The 20,212-nt window shown below is 39.5% G+C and overlaps 2 protein-coding genes across 4 annotated transcripts; one reads left to right on the top strand and one right to left on the bottom strand.

The window, feature by feature from the left end:
• Positions 1-43: 43 nt before the first annotated feature.
• rrp9 (ribosomal RNA processing 9, U3 small nucleolar RNA binding protein) lies at positions 44-4,726 on the top strand. The gene is made up of 15 exons (XM_077726053.1): positions 44-239; positions 364-452; positions 531-643; positions 717-784; positions 869-910; positions 980-1,106; positions 1,197-1,321; positions 1,390-1,482; positions 1,732-1,832; positions 2,317-2,451; positions 2,851-2,913; positions 3,011-3,156; positions 3,345-3,424; positions 3,509-3,582; positions 4,572-4,726. Exons 1-15 carry the CDS (start codon positions 177-179, stop codon positions 4,648-4,650), a joined length of 1,398 nt encoding a protein of 465 aa, XP_077582179.1. The 5' UTR covers positions 44-176; the 3' UTR covers positions 4,651-4,726.
• On the bottom strand, positions 4,302-19,854 carry grm2b (glutamate receptor, metabotropic 2b). 3 transcript variants are annotated; one of them, XM_077726052.1, is made up of 7 exons: positions 15,685-15,960; positions 14,947-15,553; positions 8,119-8,956; positions 7,043-7,866; positions 6,803-6,922; positions 6,307-6,499; positions 4,302-5,921 (listed from the first exon to the last, which is right to left on the bottom strand). In XM_077726052.1, the coding sequence occupies exons 2-7, from the start codon at positions 15,457-15,459 to the stop codon at positions 5,848-5,850; spliced, it is 2,562 nt and encodes an 853-aa protein (XP_077582178.1). In that variant the 5' UTR covers positions 15,460-15,553; positions 15,685-15,960; the 3' UTR covers positions 4,302-5,847. The 3 variants fall into 3 exon arrangements, with proteins under 3 accessions (XP_077582178.1, XP_077582177.1, XP_077582176.1); XM_077726051.1 differs by lacking the exon at positions 15,685-15,960 and adding an exon at positions 19,453-19,854 and having other exon boundaries at positions 4,304-5,921; positions 6,803-7,866; XM_077726050.1 differs by having other exon boundaries at positions 4,304-5,921; positions 6,803-7,866; positions 15,685-15,959.
• Positions 19,855-20,212: the final 358 nt, after the last annotated feature.

The following is a 20,212-nucleotide window of genomic DNA, read 5'->3' as shown; positions in this document are numbered from 1 at the left end:
CTTGTAAAAGGGCGGGATTTAGGGCAGATAAACCAATTAGAACAACCGTTGAACCGCCAAATCTTTTAAGATAGGTAGACCTGCAAGATACACGTGTGGGTCCAAATGTTGACTTGAATCTTTATGCTAGTAGGGGCTTTTTTCCGACTGCATAGTTTGTTTTCACGAGTTTCGCAATGAAACCCAAAGGCAACAAAACGCCGGCGTCTGGGAGAAAGGCAGCAACAATGAAGCGAAAGGTAAACGTGACAGTCTGATTCGCTGTAGCTAATTGATAAACTTCACTTTGCGCACAATCACACATAAAAGTCCACGTTTCACTGCATGTCATGATTTATGTTAATAATGTGACCTTTTTATAAGGGTGGCGGCGACGACGGGGGGAAACCTAAAAGCAAAAAGCCGGATCCAAGACATAATGAAGTGATTTCCAGCGACTCGGAAACCGAGAGGTAGAGAAATCGTTAAAAAAAATAGAATGTAATGTATATGGAGATATTAAAACATGCATTTCTATGTTCCGTACACAGTCCGGCAGCTGCCAAGGATAGAGCGGCTCAAGATGAGTATGAATTTGACGAGACACCGCAAGAGAAGAAACTCAGATTAGCCAAACAGTACCTCGACCAGTTAAAGGATCAAGGTAAGCATCACATTTTACGATATTTCCACTCCAGTATACAATATCTTGCACTTTCTCATTTTGATTTAATTAGAAGAGGAAAGGGGTGAAGATGAGGCATTTGAAACTGAGGTCATTGCTGGAAGGCTTGAAGAACAAGTGGTAAGACTGACTCGTATAAATACAAGTTTGAGTTTTAGGAAGAAGTTTTATTTGATATACACTGTAGCTTTTGTTTATTTGCAGCTTGAGCAGAAAGGAAAACTCCAACGACTTGTCGCCGAAAATGTGAGTTTAAAGTTAAACACTTTTTTTTTTTAGGAATGCCACTTTTTCATTATTATACTTGACTTTCAGCTGTTGCCGCCCCAAATGTCTGAAATCCGCCGATTAAGAGGACACAAGCTCCCAGTTACCTGCCTGGTCATCAGTCCTGATGATACACACATCTTCTCTGCTTCAAAAGATTGCTCCATTATTAAATGTGACTAACTGCCCAGTTCACGTTTGACATTTTTGTTTGCTGTTTGAGGAAAAATGGTCTTAAAAGATGTCTCGTTTTGTATTTCCTCAGGGGATGTTGAGAGTGGGAAAAAACTGAAGGTTATACCTGGTGGGAGGAAAGGTACGCAAGATCGCCACGTCGGACATACGGCTCACGTCTTGTGTATGTCCATATCATCTGATGCAAAATACTTGGTGAGCAGTTACACTCTGAATACTTGGAAAAGAACTAGAGTATGAGCTATAATATGTTTCTCTTTCAGGCCAGTGGAGATATGAACAAATTGATCATGATTTGGGAAGCTGCAACGTGCAAGCATCTCTACAAATTTACGGGTCACAAAGGCCCTGTGTCGGTAGGTACACTATCGGATCTTTAGAATGCATTTTTTTTCCCTACCCGAGAGCAACACAATTATTGAAGATTGATTTGTTCCATTGAAGAATTCCTTCAATTTTGATGTAATTGTGTAGCATCCCACCTATGGTAAAATGAGCTGTATATCCCATGTGAAACATATTTTCTTCTATGCATATCTAAAGATGCACAGAGGAAAATGTGAGTACAGTAAGCATATCAAAAGTGCCTGCTTGTTTGCTTTCAGGGTCTCTCGTTCAGGAAGGGGACACATGATCTTTACAGTGCCTCACACGATCGCTCCATCAAAGTGTGGAATGCGGATGAAAATGCCTATGTGGAAACCCTGTGAGTGATTTCAATTTTAGCAAATCCATCATTCTATACAATACACACTTGCATTAAATTGTACACATGATTGTACTCCAATAAATTCAATTGTTATAGAGCAGTGGTTCTTAACCTGAGTTATCTGAAATATTTTCTTGTTGCCAATAATTCCTTGCCCCTTAATGAAAATGAAAAATGAAAATGAAAATCAGACATAGGCATTGTCGTCATCATTGACTTGACAAAAAGCCTAGTAGTCATCATACCCTCAGCAGCGTATGACGAAATTGTATAGTGCTTCTCCACAAGTTCGTCTTCCCAGGCCAGACACATTTATGACATTTATTTATGACATATTCATACTTGTTAGCTCTCCGCCTTGAGCGCCATTTTAAAGGTGGTATATAGAAAATATTTAACAATGGCTGAGGAATTTGTAAATGCATTTTTATGTTGGCTTTATTCCTCTTTCTATGCGTTTACCTACTGTGATGTCTTTCAGTTTCGGTCATCAAGACAGTATCACGGGACTGGACTGCCTAAGCCGAGAACGTTGCGTGACCGCTGGTGGGCGCGACCGTACCGTGCGTGTGTGGAAGATCGCCGAGGAGTCACAGCTTGTATTCCATGGTCACGAGTGAGTGTCTGCGCATGTGTCACTTATGGTGCTATTGAGTTAACTCCAAGATGTTTCTTTGTATTTTTTTTCCAGGCCAAATGACTGCAATTGTCTTAAACAATTAGAAATGATGAGCAGTGAATTAGTATATTAACATTTCTCGTGATACTGCACCCTCAATTAGTGGTTATTATTATTCATTTGACATTCATCTCTTTCAAGTATTTCTCATTCAGCTATTTAACGTAGCCCATGTACTATTTATTTTAGCATGGTTTCGTGTCAAGACGAGGGCGCATTGAGCTCTTGAGACAGAACTTAAACTTAAACAACTGTTTGTAAAACCATTGTGGTTGATCTTGCATTCATAAAAAGACATATGTGCTTTTAATTTAATGGGACTGTGTTTTATTGCAGGGGTTCAATAGATTGCATCCAGCTCATTAATGAGGAGCACATGATCACAGGAGCTGATGACGGGTACGTCATGTGTCCACCAAAATGTTGTACAAACATTGTGTTCTGATATAAATGCTCTCCTTTCTCTCTCTTTTTTTCCTGGGGGTGACTCTCTCAGCTCTGTGTCTCTTTGGAGCGTTAATAAGAAGAAACCCCTCACCACGGTTAAGGAGGCTCACGGTAGCCATGGTGACACTGGGCTGGAGCAGCCTCACTGGGTGGCGGCGGTGGCCGCACTTCAGAATACCGACGTCGTGGCCTCAGGTGCGTCTGGCTGTGGGAGCCCTTCCCAACACACTCGCATATACAAAGGCTTTTAGTGGCTCGGCCGAATGAATGCAAATGTATTCCGCTTAGGATAACGTACACACGCTTTCCTCTGGTTAAGTGTCCCAGACATGATACCAGGGCGGCTCTGTCGATCTGAAATAACACCAGGTTGTGTTTCCCAGGTTCCAGCAACTCGCAGGTGCAGCTGTGGAAATGTAGTCAGTATTTTCGAGGGCTTGAGCCACTTTTCAACGTCCCTGTGGTAAAAGATTTTTTTTTTTGGGTAATGCAGTGTCCTACAGCATTGTTCTTGTCTCATCCCACATCTCTGTTATCCCTCCCTCAGGTTGGTTTTGTCAACAGCTTGAAGTTTTCGAACTCTGGTCAATTCTTGGTGGCGGGAGTCGGACAGGAGCACAGGTAACGTGCGACCGTTTCTATGGAAACGGTCCTATTTTAGCAATGGATGTTTACTAGGTGCCACTAAGCGGCACTGTTGCACTTTTCTCTTATCAGTTTGGTGTCCAAACTCACTCGTTAGTAAATTACACTTTATACTGGGACAGCTTTCCACAGCAAAAAATACTGATTCTAAATAATGAAATCCTAAAACCAATTTCAATCTTGCCCAATAAAATTCCAATGTCAACTTTAATCTTACCATTAGTTATTTGAAATTGTTGATGCATGCACACTACCTTATTTCATCATTTTTATCTTTTGGTATATTTTAAGGATGTATATGCATCAATCCTTGGGGCCCAATTTATTCATATACAAAGAGTCATGGATGTGTATGTTATTCAGTGGAGACTTGGTGCTTTGTAACTAGAGCAATGTTGATCTGTTTGTGGCAGCTCTTGTTAATGATTCAGTTTTGTTGAAATCAGAAGCAGTGGCATCCTTTTTCTTCCCCACAGTATCATTCTGATAACAGATTAGCCAACTTGCACCACGGCCAATAATGCATAACACTATTTCAAGGTGTTTAACCATCCGTTACTCTTAAAATAAGCAGGGCATTTGGGAAAAAAGATTTTATTTTATCTTTTTGGTTAAATATTTTCAAAAAATGTTATTACTTGCACTGTAAAAACATCCAGTTTGTTTTACAGTTGTGTTAATGACAAAGGCAATCGTTCACAAAGAGCACAAAATCAGGGAGAATGGTGTAAAATGTGCAAATGAATATAGGTTTGTTCACTAAAAAGTGTGTATATACAGTTGTTCAAAAAGGTTCTTCCATTTTGTGTTGGAAGCTTTTGTTTAAACAAATTATTCAGAATCAAAAGGGAAATAGGGCTTTTAGATCAAGCTGCTGATTGATGAATAACAGTAGATGAATGGTAAAAAGGTAACTGCGCCCATCCCTCCTATGCCTTTTCAATTTCTACATCATATCTGTGCAGGTTGGGTCGATGGTGGAGACAAAAAAAGGCCAGGAACGGAATCTGTATCATTCCCCTTAAGAGGAAAGCTCCAACATGACATCAAGTCTAGACATTTGAATGATGGACTTGTCTTTTGTTTCTAAATAAAGGCTGTATAACACCTTTTTATACAATCTAGCTTTTTATTTTTTGGGAAACATTTTTAGATGAATTAACAACTACAAAAATACTCAACAAGTTTACGTTTATTAATAAAATACCTAAAAGCATTTTTCTCTTTAATAGCACCGGAACAATAGCACCATAAAGATAAAATAGATTATTGATGTCTCCTCACAGTAAAAAAACTTATTAATCTATGAGAGATTTGATTGCAATGAACAGAATGACTGTTACTGTTAAAGAAAATACAAGTGATTGTAGAATATATTCATAAAAGTTCTTTATATACCGATAAATCAAGGCAAGACATTCATGGAAGAAATATTGAGGTGTTTTAAGTTATTGATGATGTCTTATGTCACTTGAAAATGTTAAAATACAACTCTGGTTTGTGTATAGTAATACAAAAAATGGTTATATTTACTCGAGTTACATAAAAACAACTTTTCTCTTGCATGTTAAGATCTGCACATTTAGTAATTTTCTATAATGCTCAAAAGCTTTTTCACATTGTATAGACACAACTTCAAATGAACATTTTCATCTTTAAACTTTGAATATTTTCACATTACTGGAAGTACAATAAGATATAAGAACAGCTGAATTACACTTTTGCCGCACATAACATGACGAATTAGGACAAGGCATGGCACAAGGTGTCCCCAGCCATTTTTCACAAGAATTAAATACGATTTTGCACACAAAAATGCATTCGTACTACCAGTAGAAAAATGAGTTTATTCATGATGCTTCGTTTAATTTATTTTTTTCAATTGAATTCAAACCATTTCATTTTGGAAAGAAATGAACAATCTATGCATTAAAATGCTAGCATACCTAAACTTCTTTTATGCACTATGACTTTTAAGACTGTTTCAACACTTCCTGTAAAGTTAATAAAGGTTTCACATTAGTGACAGTTAACTGGAACCAAGGATTCCAACCGCACAGTTCCTTTATTGTTAGACTATTAAATTCCCACGAACACATTGTCCACATCTAAGTGTAAATTGAAGAAGTCTATTTACAGAGAATGTTAAATCTGTACAAAGTACGGCGGATGAGGAAGGGTTGCACTTTTATCACAGTCACTCTAATGCCCTGCGACCTGACTTCAGTCCATTTGATGCTCTCACAGAGAAGAAGTCGTCGAGTCCACCACTTCGCGGCCATTACACACTGCTGGCACATAGTTGGAGGCTGACCCTGCAAAATGGTCAAAACTAAAGTTTAGTGGATGTCATCGAAAGAGTGCTTATTAATTTCTAATGCAATTTCATCTCTAAAACTATTACTATATTTTTTTCTCATCTATCTATTATCTATATTATCTACCTCCCGATACTATGTAAGTATACTTCATTATTCACTGCACGATTGGAACTGGATGATATAGCTAATCTGGCTGACTGCTTAAAAAGGGAAATCTTTAAGAAAACGCATTGAATTTGGATTAGCAGAAGGACACTGTGCTTCTCAACAGGAAACAGTTTTGGTAACTGCTGTGAAGTGAATGGAGTTGAGTTCACTGTTATCAGACTGCCATACATGTTTCACTATTTGAAAGGGTGATGAGGGTGTGTTTTTGTACCTTTGGAATAACTTGAACTGGGAGCAGATGCAGAGGCCGACACGGTGGCACTGAAGCGGTTGGCGGTGACCCGCAACGAGGTCACATTTTTTTGAGGCTGGAATAGTATGATGTGGACCTTGGGAGCAAAAAGGCAGCCGAGGACCACAGAGCCGCTCAGACTCACAGAGATGCACATGGTGGTGGTTTGGACCTGCCGGGACACACCAAATTGCAAAGGGTGAACACTTTGTATTCAATATCCACCATCCCTGTTCCTTCCACCCTCAATCGTTACCTAGCAACCATTCACTCATTAGTCCAGCAGCAAATAAAAAATACTCAATCAAATACGGGCTTTAAATATTTAAATATTTATCATGCTTTTTATACATTAGTTAAAACTACTCATTTTCTCAATTTCCTTATTTAGTCACTTACATAACCTATTCCATAGTTTTGTATTATTTCCCAGAGTTGCCAAAATCCAGTAGAATTATAAAAGAATCATATTTACCCTGTAGTCACTGGCAGTTACGTAGAAGATAGGCTGGAAGGCAAGCCAGATGATGCAAGTGGTGTACATGGTGAAACCGATGAATTTGGCTTCGTTAAAGTTTTCGGGACACTTCCGCGTCTTGAAGGCGTAGACGGTACAGAGGACGATGAGGACGCAGTTGTACGTAAGCGACATGAGCATGCTGGAGTCCTTGCTATTGCACTTGAGAGTGACCACATCTCGTCGATCTGGGCTCACCTCCTTCCTCACGCCAGGCACCTCCACCAGCAGCCAGATGACTGCCACCAACAGCTGACAGGAGATAAGAGCTCCGCATATGGCCACTTGGGAAGCTGGGCTTATGAAACGGGGACGCTGGGCTCCATCTTTCACACCACTAAAAATGCGAGCAATCCGGTTGGTCTTGGTGAGAAGTGCTGAGTAGCACACGGCGAATGAGGTGCCCAGACCAAGTCGGCGTAGAGTGCAAACGGCGGTGGAAGGTTTGGCAATGTATATGAATGTCATACTGTAGCACATTAGGACTCCCAGAAGGAGGATGTAAGAAAGTTCACGCCCGCTCGCCTTCACCACGGGCGTCCCATTGTGCTTGAAGAAAAGACCCACAACTGACATGGTGCAAATTATTCCTAAGCAGGAGATGGTAACGGGCCCGATGGCCCACGCATCCTCCCAACGGATGTACTCTTTGGGTAGATCGTAGCAGCCTGTTAGATTGTGCAGAGGCCATTGGCCGAAGCCACAGTCAGCACAAGTGAACTCATCTTGCAGGTACTGATAGGGTTGGCAGGGAATGCAGATCCAACAGCATACATCCCCGGGCTGCATGCTCTTCACCTCATTTTTTCTGCAGGGGTCGCTACACTGGGATGTGGGCGGGGTAAGGCCGCTCCAGCTTACCAGAGTGGTATTCAGGGTCAAGTTTTGGTCCCAGTAGCCGACCTTCTTGTAGACAAACTTCCCATCGTCTTTGTGGTAATGGAAGATATTGTAACGGCTAATGCTGTCGCCAACCGAGTCGAAGCGAACCATGTTCTCTGTGTCGACAGGTCGAAATGGAGCTGGAAGGAACACATAAGAAGAATTAGAGATATATTCCATTCCTCCAAGTTTTAACATCTCAAATGCATTTAAAGTTAAGTAACCCTTAAAGTAGTAGCTAAATAAATTATTTTATTTCCATTAATATGTATCATATTATGCCTAAATCGCGAAAAAAGGAAAAATATAGGGCTGTGCAAGTCAGGGTTAGGGTTAGATTACAGTTTTACTTTGTGGGAACACAGCGTTAGTCATGAGTAAGCTTTTCTCACCCTCAAACTTGGTCTTCAGGATGAACTCCTTATAGAATCTTTTGCCATTGCCTGGTTTCATTGCCTCACAGACTTTAGATGTGTTGGAGCACACCGCCTGCCTCATGTTGTGAAGCGCGTAAGCCATGGCATAAACTGCATTAACGACAAACATGATCTTGGACTCCTGCTCAAATGTTCCATCTCTGAGGCTGCGGTCACTGCATCCATGTTCCTGCAGACTGCAACCAAAACGATGCTCCCAGAACTCTCTGAACCACGGGTTCCTGTTATTGGTGTATGGGTTTAGTTTGGTGAAGTAATCTTCAAACTCTCTAATTGGGTAGGAAGCCAATTCGATGGTGAAAGCGCCATCTGCAGCAATCTCGCTGCCCCTCACCACACTCTCCTGCGCCCCCCAGCCATCACTTGCGACCCAAATGAAGGTGACTTTCATGCGAGCGGCAGCTACCAGCAACTCCCGGGCATCCTCGCTGCGGGTGAACATGATGACCACCTTGGCGTTGGACTTTTGCTGCAGGGAGCGGATCACATTGTCAAAGCCCTGACGGTTCATGGAGCGGCTCACCTTGGCGGAGGTGGCGATGCAAATTTGATGAGAACGGGCCTCCTGCTGAAAGGCGTCGATGCCGGTCTCTCCGTAGTCGCCCTCTGATGCCACAGTTGACACGTACGTCCAGTTGAAATAACGTAGGATCTCTGCCATGGCTTTGGCCTGGTAGAAGTCTGCAGGCACCGTGCGGGCAAAGTAGTCATACCGAGATTTATCACTTAACTTGGCACTGGTGGAGGCATAGCTGATTTGAGGGATCTGGAAGAGTCGTAGGAGGTTCGCCACCTTCAAAGAAAAAACAAATGGAAGTTTAATAACTGAGGTAGGAGGGGAATCAAGACAATAACAAATACTAGAATAAATTAACAAATTCAAACCTTGCAAGCAGACAAGGTACATAGAACGTGACGTGGTAACTTTGCATCAAGTAAACTAAGTTGACACACAGGATTTAAATAGACAGATAAGGGTTGATTAAAAAGATCACACAGCAGGTTACTAGATTAAAGGAAGCCTGGAGGGACACAAGAGGCAAAAAGTAAACAAGTCAACAAAAACCCCAACTAAGCCTAACATAGAGCTGAGTAAAACAGCAAATGACCACTTGTACCTACAAAAGTGAAGCGGGATGAACTATGTCATCCTATTGTTGAGACACATCTCATCATAATGGACTCAAATGCACGTTATGCTCACCCACCTCGATACTGCTTTTATTTTTGATTGTTGCACAAGAATGCCACGACCTATTGTTTTAAAGAGAAGGGCGAGACTATAAAACCAGTGAAAATGGCTATACTCCTCTCGATGGGAATGTCACGTGTGAGAGGCACTTTTCAAGCCTCCCAAAGCTCGGGAAACCTCAAGAGAGCACATTTATGGAATGGCCCGTTCTACATACATAATGAATGGGTTTCTGTACAGAAAACTACGTATTGCTATCACTCATCTGGGTTGTATCTCCAGTGCGCTATTTATCACACAAGTGCCGCTGGCACTGCAAAAAAAAAAAATTTGAAACTTACTCACAGTGCATCTCCATTTTCTTTTACAAAAAACGTATGCACAGTGAGTGCGTAGGTGTAGTAGAGTTGATAGATCAGGATGGTTTCAGCAAAAACTGGGTGAACCCAAAAAAAATGGATTTTCTGAAGTGCATATTGGCAGACATGAGCAACTAAGCATGGCTGCAAAACAGTCAATTTGAGAAAGTAAACACTGCCATTTTTGCAACTATAGTGTATTCAGGACCACAAAGTATCTCAGCTGAGATGTTTTGACAGTCAATAAGAAAACTTTCAAGAATATATTCATACTGAGGAAAGCCATCCACACCAGTACGCCAATGTCAACGTCAATTCCAAAACATATATTTGGTACGGTTTGTACTGCAATGAAAATGCACTGAGTTCTTGTTCATTTGTTAGACTTGCGTCGTGTATTAATTTAAGGCCCTGTGTGACATCTTCATTTTATATTTCGATGTCTAACTCTAGTTAAATTAGGCTATGTCTACCCTTAAAACAAATTCAATACGATGTCTAAAAAGAGACAACATTGCATTTAAAACTACACATGACATACCCACACACACACACACACATACAGACACATGCACACACACACACACACACACTAGCAATGGTCAGCAGACAAATTAAAAACGTTTACCCTAATGGGCACATACCAACACATTCGACCTCTTTCTGCTGCAACAGCCCAAAGACATAAAATAGCAAAAGCTGCAGCGCCCTACTAGTTCTTGAGGGTATGATGTGAGTCAATGTGATGAATTTAGACAGGCACGCCATACACTCGCCATTGGTCCTTTGTCTCTGCTGTAGGCTTGGTAATTTAGTGTATGAAAACATTCACTGAAGTCTATATGTTCAAGCTACATTTTTATGGAGTCTTTTCCTGGCTTGAAAATAGCCAATAGCAAAGGTTGGAATCAAGTGAAAGTCAACAAAAAATGATTGATTGACACATTACTTTTTCAGGGTTAAAATAGTATTCATACAGAGAAAGAGAAATAAACTAATTCATCCCACGTTTTGCTGTTTAACACATAGCAACCATTGACTTGATGTTTAGAGGAATAGTATATATATTCATGCATTATTTATTCATGTGGTTAAATCAGTGTAGGTAAACTAAAATGTCAGGTTGGCAATGGCCATCTATCTGCATCTAAACCCCCAATAGAAGCTAAAGCGCCCAAACATGTAGATGCATATGCATTTTAAACGTGTGCGCATGTGCATGTCAAGCCAAGATTCTTAATTGAAGTCACACACATTCATTTTTTTCACTAACAAGAATGACACCAATTAGATGCTCGTTACAGTTCAGTGGTTTCATCTCTTAAAAATTGGTCCTACTGCTCTGTGTCATAATCTCCACCTCACTAAGTGCAGCAAAAATGCATTATTTGGGCATTATATTTTGACATCCTTGATATTATGAGCTAATTAAGATATAATTAGATTAACAGTTATGGTTGCAGTGGAGTCCTCAATAACAATATTACATGATGCAATTTTTTCAAAACAATTACTAAAGTTGACCAAAATGGATACCGCAGAAAAATGGCAAATATATATTTTTTAAAAAGTACTTAAAGTTACAAAATGAAAAATTATTTGATTTATACATATATATTATTGGATCTTTTTAAGGAACAGGTATGCCTCAATTATGTAACTAGTCAAAATCTAATCACCCTACATATATGTATGAATATCTAGACTATAGAAATAACAGATTATATATATATATACATAAATTACAAATATGAATCCCCCAATGCATATGGGAAATTCTATTTAAAAGCTTACAGTTATACATTAAGACCAAAACTGAATAAAACTGACATAGCAAAGTAATGCAGACTGCTTCTTTAACTCATGTTGCTGTCATTTTTATTCACCCCAACATGAAAAGTCCATCTGCAAGTCCCAGAAGTCCATGTCAAGTGGTAAACCTCAAACAGATGACATTTAAACCGACACTTAAAGATCTGTAGCCATCTTCAGTTTGGCCTCTCACGGAACTACCTGAAGAAATTGCTCATACTTTGCATTATAGAAAGTGCTGTAGAATGTACTTTCACTCATTGCGACCATATTCTTTTGCATGACAATTTATCCACCATGATGCAAAGGAATTTTACAGATGTAGCAATTTCCCATAATTTGTATTAATATTATTTCTGGGTAATTTTCTATCTATTGGAAGTTTCACTGGAAAATGCATTGCAGTGAAAACCAGTTTTTGGTTTGTAAGGTTTATTCCATTAGCATTTTTTAAGCCTTTCATGTGTGCGCAACCGAGGCGATTATAACATTGTTAAACTATATTTCATGTGATTCTTTAATGAAATAATTGGATTCAGGGAGCATTCTGCAGAACTATTAAGTTCTTTTCATTAAGATTTACATTTTATTTATATCCTTGCCATCCACGTCTGCTGCTTTTTAGTACAAAAGTAACAACTCTTTCTGTGGTAGAATTAAAGTACAAAACTTGAATGAAATCCCTCTCTCGCCCTTGTTCGTGTGCATGCGTGAGCTGCCTGCTTAATTGCCAGTCGCACTTCTAAAACAATGAAACAATATGTGTGTGTGCTATTTGGGCAAGAAAAAAGGTCCCTTTGATGCAGACTGAGGGTTTTCAAACTTGAAAAAAGTCAGCCAGAGTAAAAAAAAAATAAAAAAGCTTCAAATTAATTCAATAAACAGAATTCTCAACGACAGCCCAATAGGCAACTGCTTAACTGGTTGTTAGTTTCATTCTAGGGTCCAACAAAAGAGAAACAATATGGCCCCTACCCACTGTCCTCAATAGGTTAGCAGTTTATTTACTGCTTACGCCGAAAAACTGATATTGTGAGGATTTGCTTCACTTGTGAGTTTCAATGTGATGTGTTAATTAGGCAGCAGAAATACACGACACTCTGTTGCGCACAACGTGTTAGTATTCCATGTGCAAACATGACCGTTTTTGGAAGGGAGATACATAAAAGGGTGGAAATGACAGATTTAACAAGCATGTGGTAGGAAATTAAACACCTCTGACAACACGTCTCTGAGTTCCACTTTGTTTTTCTGCAAAGGAAGTTGAAACTTTATGTGCAAATATATGGAGAAAAATCATTAAGGCTTTATGTCTGCCACTTGATGGTTTAGCGGTACAAGTTCGGCAAACTATTTGTGATGTAGGGTTTGGGTTTGGCCTTGGGGATATCGTAGGTCCGTTGGTAATCTGTTGTGAAGGACATATCGCATCTATTTCCAAGAGTAATTCAATCCTGCCGACTGTAGAATTTTTTTTTGCCTCGCAGATGTTAGTAAATATCGATAAGATTGAGAAAACAAAACACCAAACCTGTGCGCATTCATGAGCATTATTTACCATCACATAGACAGAACACAAGCAACAACAACAGCAAAACAGAAGGGAGGCAATTATAGGAAGCAACGTGACAGGTGGGTGAAACTCCAACTCTCCTTTTACCCTGAAGAAGAGCTGCAATGTAAAAAATTGATATGCAGCATAATGATATTGTAGGAAATAGTATAAAGAAAATAATATTTCAGCAAGACGCTTCCTTATCAGAAGAATGCACATCTGGAAATATAACTCTTTGCTTTGTTTCGAATGTATGTATCCCACTTCTGTCAATATGTTGTTCAAAAATCAGGCCAAAAGAGTTTCTCAAGTAGATATTAATTATATTAAAGATCTCAAATGTGTCAGAGGATTAGTTTTTTCTCAAATGGATGCACATTTAACTTTTTTCACCGTATCTCTGAATAAACTAATTCCTATATAACCTTTACCAAATTAATTATAGCCTGGAGTTCAAAATATTAAGGCAATCCTCTAGTTAGGTTATGCAATGCATGGCAGTGGTTAGAAATGTCCTATTTGCTGCAAAATGGTTTACTGTAGAATTTAGTTGCATTTCAAGATTGGCATTGGTCCTTTGTGAAAGTAAACATTGGCTATTTGCATGAGATCTGAATTGATGACTAATAGAAGTAAAATAAATACAGATAAGATTTCATTTCCATTCTACACCAGATGGTCATGAATGCTTACTTTTTGTGGCGTTAAGGAAAACAAAAGAAGATGAATTATGGGAGAATCTTTGTCAGGCTTATGAGAGAGAGAGACTGACTCATCTTCCATGAGCTTTCTTCTTCACATCTTGGTGGATTCTTCACGGCTTGCCAAACTCCCAGATGGCCAGATAAGAAATGTCTCCCAAGATTAAAAGGGTGGACCTTTACACTGCCAAACTTTGCAGCTTTTGTAACATCATATATAAACCTGAAAGTCTTACAAAAAGTTTGGAATATTCAATTTTAGCGGAAAAAAATCAATTCTACCCAAAACCTTTTAAAAGAACACTATGTAAGATGGGCGACACGGAGGGGTGAGTGGTTTGCATGTCTGCCTCACTGCTCTACGGTCCTGGGTTCGAGTCTTGGTCACCAAATAAAAGGAAAAACGATTGATAAAGTGCCATTGGCTTTCAGCTATAACACCGAGTTGTTAAGATGGTCTTCTTGAATGACCCTGAAGAATATGCTCGACATCTAACATCAATTCTGTTATTGGTCTGAGAAAATACTGAACATATTAAATTACAGAGGTGTCACAGGTTTGTTCAAAGAATCAACACATCCCCCTCTCATACATCTCTCTGTGTGGAGGTGCTAGCAATTACAGTGCAAAAATATGTTTTTATACTCCCACAGAGGCAAAGGAACTATATACAAATAGATTTCATTATAAGGAGCCATCCAAGTCACTTTGCTTTAGAGCAATATGTCAACCAGGCACACAAATCTACATCCTGTATAAAACACATTGGCAAATACCATAGGCGGCTTAATATGCGTAAACACATCTGCATATCTATGAACTCACTTCATCACCAATGCTTTAGGAGTTATTTCAATTATTAATGTTTTCCTGTGCATGCAATACACAAGAACATAACAACTATTTCGCAATAAAGAATTAATTCAGAATGTAAGTACAGTAATACCTTGATATATGAGCGGGATACGTTCCAGGACATATCTAAAATCAAATTTTCCTATAGAAATGAACTAAATACTAATAAATCCGTTTCCACCCTCTGATGAAACACCAAAAACAAGATCATTTTAGAGTGTTAAACCGGCCTACCATGCATGTTTTTGGAATGTGGGAGGAAACCAGAGTTCTCGGAGAAAAACACTGAAATGAATTTGCATGTTTACCTGGATGGAAACATCACTGTAGGATCCGCCAATGACTCCTGAAATTGCCAGTGGGACCTCATTCTGGATGGGTCGAGAACCATCTGGACAGATAAAGCCTGGGTCATGCACCTTAGTGAGGGATGCCCTGACAAAATCCAACGACTGCTCCAGGGCATAGGTGTCTTTTGAGCAGGTGTCAAGTATGTGCGCCCCCAGGTGCAGTCCAGGAAGAATGCGGTCACTGGAGTTAATCTCGTCGAGTGCTAGGAGCATGGCCTCCAGTCTTTGGATCCCTCTCTCTGCATTGATTTTACCACAGTCCTCTGTACCTTCGCCCTTATGGTGCACTGGGAAAAGGCCCCCAATCACCAGGTCGCCATCTATGAGGATCTCGCGCTTGGCAGCTGTAGGATGTCTGGACATACTGGGCAGGCTCCCAGGTAACAGTAACTCCAGCAACAAGATCTGGAGGGGCCAGTAGGATGTTGCAGGAATAACTGAAGATCTGGCACGGAGTATGATATTCAGCATGGTGAGAACAGGATGTTTAGTTCAGTGTAGCAAAGGGAATGGAGGCAGTTGTTTATAGAAAGTTTGATGCTGGACACTGCATGTTGGGAACTTCCTATAAATGGGATGAAGAAACAAAATGCTCAATTATTTAATCCCACAAGTAAGCATGCAGATAAAACAGAATTTAGACATCTGATTTTCCGCACATTTTTATCAATATACAAGATATTAAATCTTATATACCGTTCACAGGGCAAAAAGGTCCACATGTGGCGCAGTGGGTTTTGGTTTCTGTTCCAACTGATCCAACAGAAACAGTTTAACCAATGAAGTTTCTGCTGAGCTGACTGTAAACCATTGATTGTACTTCTAAGATAACAGATTGGTGAAAAGGTGTCCTTTTGAAGGGTTGGAGCTAAAACCTGCACCCACTGTGGCATTTTGTGCAATAGATTGTCCACCCCAGGACGCTAACTCCTATGGAAACACGTGTACACAAGACAATCCAACCTAGACAGACAATTACACTGGGTTTAAATACACAGACATGGGTTGACGAGACAATCAGAAACACCTGTGTTGCACAAGAGGCAGCGCTCAACTTTTGTCTACTATAAATTAATTAAATTCTGCAGTAAATATTGCATTCAAATCTAGACATGTGCATTTACTGTGGTTTAGTAGAAACAGTTTCTGTCTTTGTCACTTTCATTTATATTTATATGCATATGTTTGTGACCTCCACCCCCTGCTGCAGTTCCCCGTCAACCTGGCTGAAAAGACCTTTGTCTGGCTTCCTCGTTGTTATAGTTGTTATAGGAAAAAAATGAATTGTTTATTTCTTTTCTGAAGAAATATGACACATCTGTGCTGTACACATTCTGGGCACTTTCCAAGTGAAGAGGATTTTCCCATCTTACGAGGAAATGACACATAGATGGTGGTGCTTCTCAATGAAGGAGGGTTGCCATGGTAACTTGCTGGGTTAAAAAAATAATAAGTATGGGATGAATTGCAGGGTAGAGGCCAGATTATGGTAATATTAGAATGTACAAAGGCATGTGTACTTTTTGACTTGTTGCTTTGTTATGATAAGAATGACAATCAATGATTTCTTACTGAATAATAATAGCTAAGCAAAAAAATGCTTATTCAGTCATATGTCATAGTGATGTTCAACTTGTTAGCATATCCACATCTTTTCAACATTATAATAATTATATTTGGGTGATGACCTAAAATTTACTGTTAATGAGGATGACTCTGCCTAGTTAGCAGGCAGCTGCACCCCTAAAATATGTTCTAGGAATATTCTGTGACATTCCCAACAGGAAAACAACAGGAAGGTAAGAGTCTAATGAATGCTGCATTCCCCCCGCTCAAGATAAATATTACATCAGGTTGTGGGTGGCAGCCCAAGCAACGCATTGATGAATGCGCAGCTTCTTATCTAGCGAGGAGATTTGTGAAGACTGTGAAGAAGACCTGATCTAAGTTATGTCTGGGGGGAGCAACACTGGGAGCAGAAAGTGAGGTGTGGACAGCCATCGCCAAATACATTTGACCTAACCGAGGCGAAGGTCAGAGTCCCAGTTGCATCCGACATGAAAAAATCAAATTGCTCTTTGACGCTGAAGCAGATGGCAGCTCTCTGGTTGCAAAGGCAAGGCCGCTGTGTGAATTAATGGCGCCATAAGGAACAGCCAATTAAGCGAGCCTTTGGAAACTAGGCCAAATGGAGGTCTCTTAAAATCCTAAGAAGTGCAAATGCAATCTGACGCTATGACGACATGAAACGCACATGTTCAAAAAGCACATTTCAGATTTGAAAGACAACCAGGGGTTCTGTCAGTCTTCAAGATGTCCCATCAGCCTTCAATCAGGTCATTAAAAGGATGCTGATATTGATGTAGAGGTGAGTATGTCTGGACATCAAAAGATGAAATATAAAGAGGCAGTCAAAGAGGATTGCCCAGTCATTAGAATAAAAGATACCTTGATAACACTATTCTAGATTGTCTCATCCAAATATAACTATGTACTAGTGTGCAAAGTGTGAGTCAGTGCAGACTTCCTCTGAATGATGCTCTGATTGCCAAGTACAGTCACACAGTGTGCGTGACAACGCATCAATGCATGTCAACATATGAAGCACATATACAAAGAACCACCTGCACTAAGTGTTCTGGACAATTATGACAACCATCTATTCACTCTTACTGTATCTTTGCAACAAATGAATCAATCAATTATACTATTAGACAAACCTTATATTGGGAATCTTTACATCATTCATTGCCAAAAACACATTCATCTATGTGTTCTGTGCCTAATATGTTTGTTTTTTTCCCACCAGTATTAGTGCAGACTATTTTATGCAGGGGGAAGTAAAGCAAAGTTTTCAATTGGGTTAGGTCTGTTCTTCCTTATCAGATCGTATATTCAGCCAGGAAATTGGATAAGTTGAAGAAAGTATTTGCATAAAGTTACCAGTGTGTGTGATGTTGTAGATTAGAAGAGGTGGGTCGAAAATGTCATCTAAACGAGTACAACTGGGATGAGTATGGCTATCAGTGATATCAGACTTTCAATGTGTCCACCAAACTTGGTGTATATTATAAACAATATTGTTAAAAGATTTTTTTTTCAAATGCCACTGCCAAATTCTGTTTTTGCTGATTTTTAGAAGAAAACTGTTAGAAGAAACATTCATGCTCATCGTGTAGAGGCTCACTCGCCTGACTTCGGTGCGGGCAGGCGCGGGCTCAACTCCTGCAGTGGCGGTAGGATTGTGAATGCAGATAGTCCTTTTTCTCTCTGTGTGCCCTACGGCTGACAGGTAACCAGTCTAGGGTGTAGTCTGCCTTTCACCCAAAATCAGCCGGGTTAGGCTCAGCAACCCTAACAGTGTCGAAGATGAATGAATGAACTCAAAGTCCATTTTAAAATGGTAGAAATGTGGTTTGATTATAATGATCTTTTTTTTATTGTGATGTGAATATTCAGTATATAATAAAAAACTAAAGCATTTATGCTATATGATTAGAATTATGTGGTCTAATCTGATGCAGACATTGGTAGAGTCCTCTAATGTGCAATAACTGACATTTAATTTATTGCGCTGTAGAAATTAATGTAATAAAAGCCAGAATGTGGCACTCATCCCATGGTATGTAGTAAAATATAGCTGCAATATGTTTTATTCCAGAAAAGATCCTTTTTGGGGAGATTCAGTGCCGAATATTGTACTCAACATCAATTAATCAAAAAAGAATATTCCAAAACTACCTTTTTTTATTATTATCATTATTCCTATTATTTCTCATTAATTGTAGCTGTCCTGTGTTGATAAGTGAACAAGAACAAACTACGCCGCCCAGATGCTGTTGACAGTTGATGAGTATTAATTGGGCAGGTATTTGAGTGCACAAAATGTATTTAGTATTACCATGCAAGTTGTTTGTTTGCAACATTCATTTTTCCACTCTAAATAAACAGATTGTGTTTGGAGCAGAAAGTGACAGTGACAGGTCTAGATGCCTGTCATCCATCATTGTCATCATGCACGCTTTCACATCTGTTAGACACTAGTTTAGGTACAGTTCACTTGCATCATCTGTTGAGATTTGGCCACAAATGAGTAGTTGTAAGAAACTGCCAGTAGTATAACATGTATTAAAAATTAAATATTAATTTTTATCACTTGAGAACATCATATGCATACATTTGGTATACCCAAAACGGTGGTCAACATGTTTTTAAACCTAATAATTGATTGATTCTTATTTATACAGCACTCACCAATTTACTAATTCTGTTGTTATCAATTATATTAATATATATTTATAAAGATTTAGGATCTAAACTGGGGATACAATGTAGAATTGTTTGAAATATGTCTCAATGCCTTATTAACTTGAATTCAATAAATTCATGAGGACTGGGCAGAAAAAAATAATATTAAAAAGTAAACAATACATTTATATAGATATATGAAGCAATATGTCTCACCTGAAATGTTATTGGTTTGCTGTTCTCCTTGTTGTCCATGAACGCACCACCAGAAGCTTCATGAGACCAGCAGTGTGTAGATATTGCACTCTTTTTGCCAGGTTGTTGCTGGGAGCTGTCCTTGGTGCTGAAGTATGTGCTCACACTGTTAAAACTCCCCGATGCCTCGCAACTTGCCAGGCGTCGAACTATTGGAACAGTCAGGTCCAGACGAAGGCAGAAAAGACTCCCTTCAGAGGAAAAAACGGAACTGGACGTGTAACTAAAGTGCCGTTTTAACAACTATTTCAGGAGCTTTTCTCGTTGGCTAGTGGTGAGAAGAACTTCAAACAAGAGGGAGTGGAAGAATTTCGCTTGTGGTCCAACACTGACGCTTCTCTGCTGCTTCAATGAGCGCAACGCGACTACGCTGCGCGCCCCCGCCTGTTAGTAGCCCCCAAACGAGACGCACTCACGACACCTCGGCGAGCAGAAACAATGACAATTATGAATAGAGTTCAATTAGAATAGAAAACATCCCAGCCTTTTGTTTCCACGCGTATTTGAACAAATGCTCGACAGGGCTGATGAATCCAAATTTAGTCCTAACAATAGAAGACCTTAGAAAACGGACTGCAAACCTCGTTGAAACCAAAACACACTTGAGTTGAGTGTGTGAAGGTTATTGTGTTATTCATCTATTTTATGATTATTCTATCAAGTTATCTCTTTGTATGCAGCAGCTGCTGCTTTGATTCTCTTTCCCTGTGTAACAGAAAAT

This window comes from Stigmatopora nigra, chromosome 10, assembly GCF_051989575.1.
Source record: "Stigmatopora nigra isolate UIUO_SnigA chromosome 10, RoL_Snig_1.1, whole genome shotgun sequence".
Lineage (NCBI taxonomy): Eukaryota > Metazoa > Chordata > Actinopteri > Syngnathiformes > Syngnathidae > Stigmatopora > Stigmatopora nigra.
Note: the sequence above shows the minus strand (reverse complement) of the source record. Positions and strands in the feature narration are given on the sequence as shown.

Coding starts and splice junctions, on each gene's coding strand:
- rrp9 (XM_077726053.1), top strand. CDS start 177: ATGAAACCCAAAGGCAACAAAACGCCGGCGTCTGGGAGAAAGGCAGCA. Junction 453..530: donor AGCGACTCGGAAACCGAGAG/GTAGAGAAATCG, acceptor TTCCGTACACAG/TCCGGCAGCTGCCAAGGATA. Junction 1,107..1,196: donor AGATTGCTCCATTATTAAAT/GTGACTAACTGC, acceptor GTATTTCCTCAG/GGGATGTTGAGAGTGGGAAA.
- grm2b (XM_077726051.1), bottom strand. CDS start 15,459: ATGCTGAATATCATACTCCGTGCCAGATCTTCAGTTATTCCTGCAACA. Junction 6,500..6,802: donor TAACTGCCAGTGACTACAGG/GTAAATATGATT, acceptor GTGTCCCGGCAG/GTCCAAACCACCACCATGTG. Junction 5,922..6,306: donor CAGTTCAAGTTATTCCAAAG/GTACAAAAACAC, acceptor ACCATTTTGCAG/GGTCAGCCTCCAACTATGTG.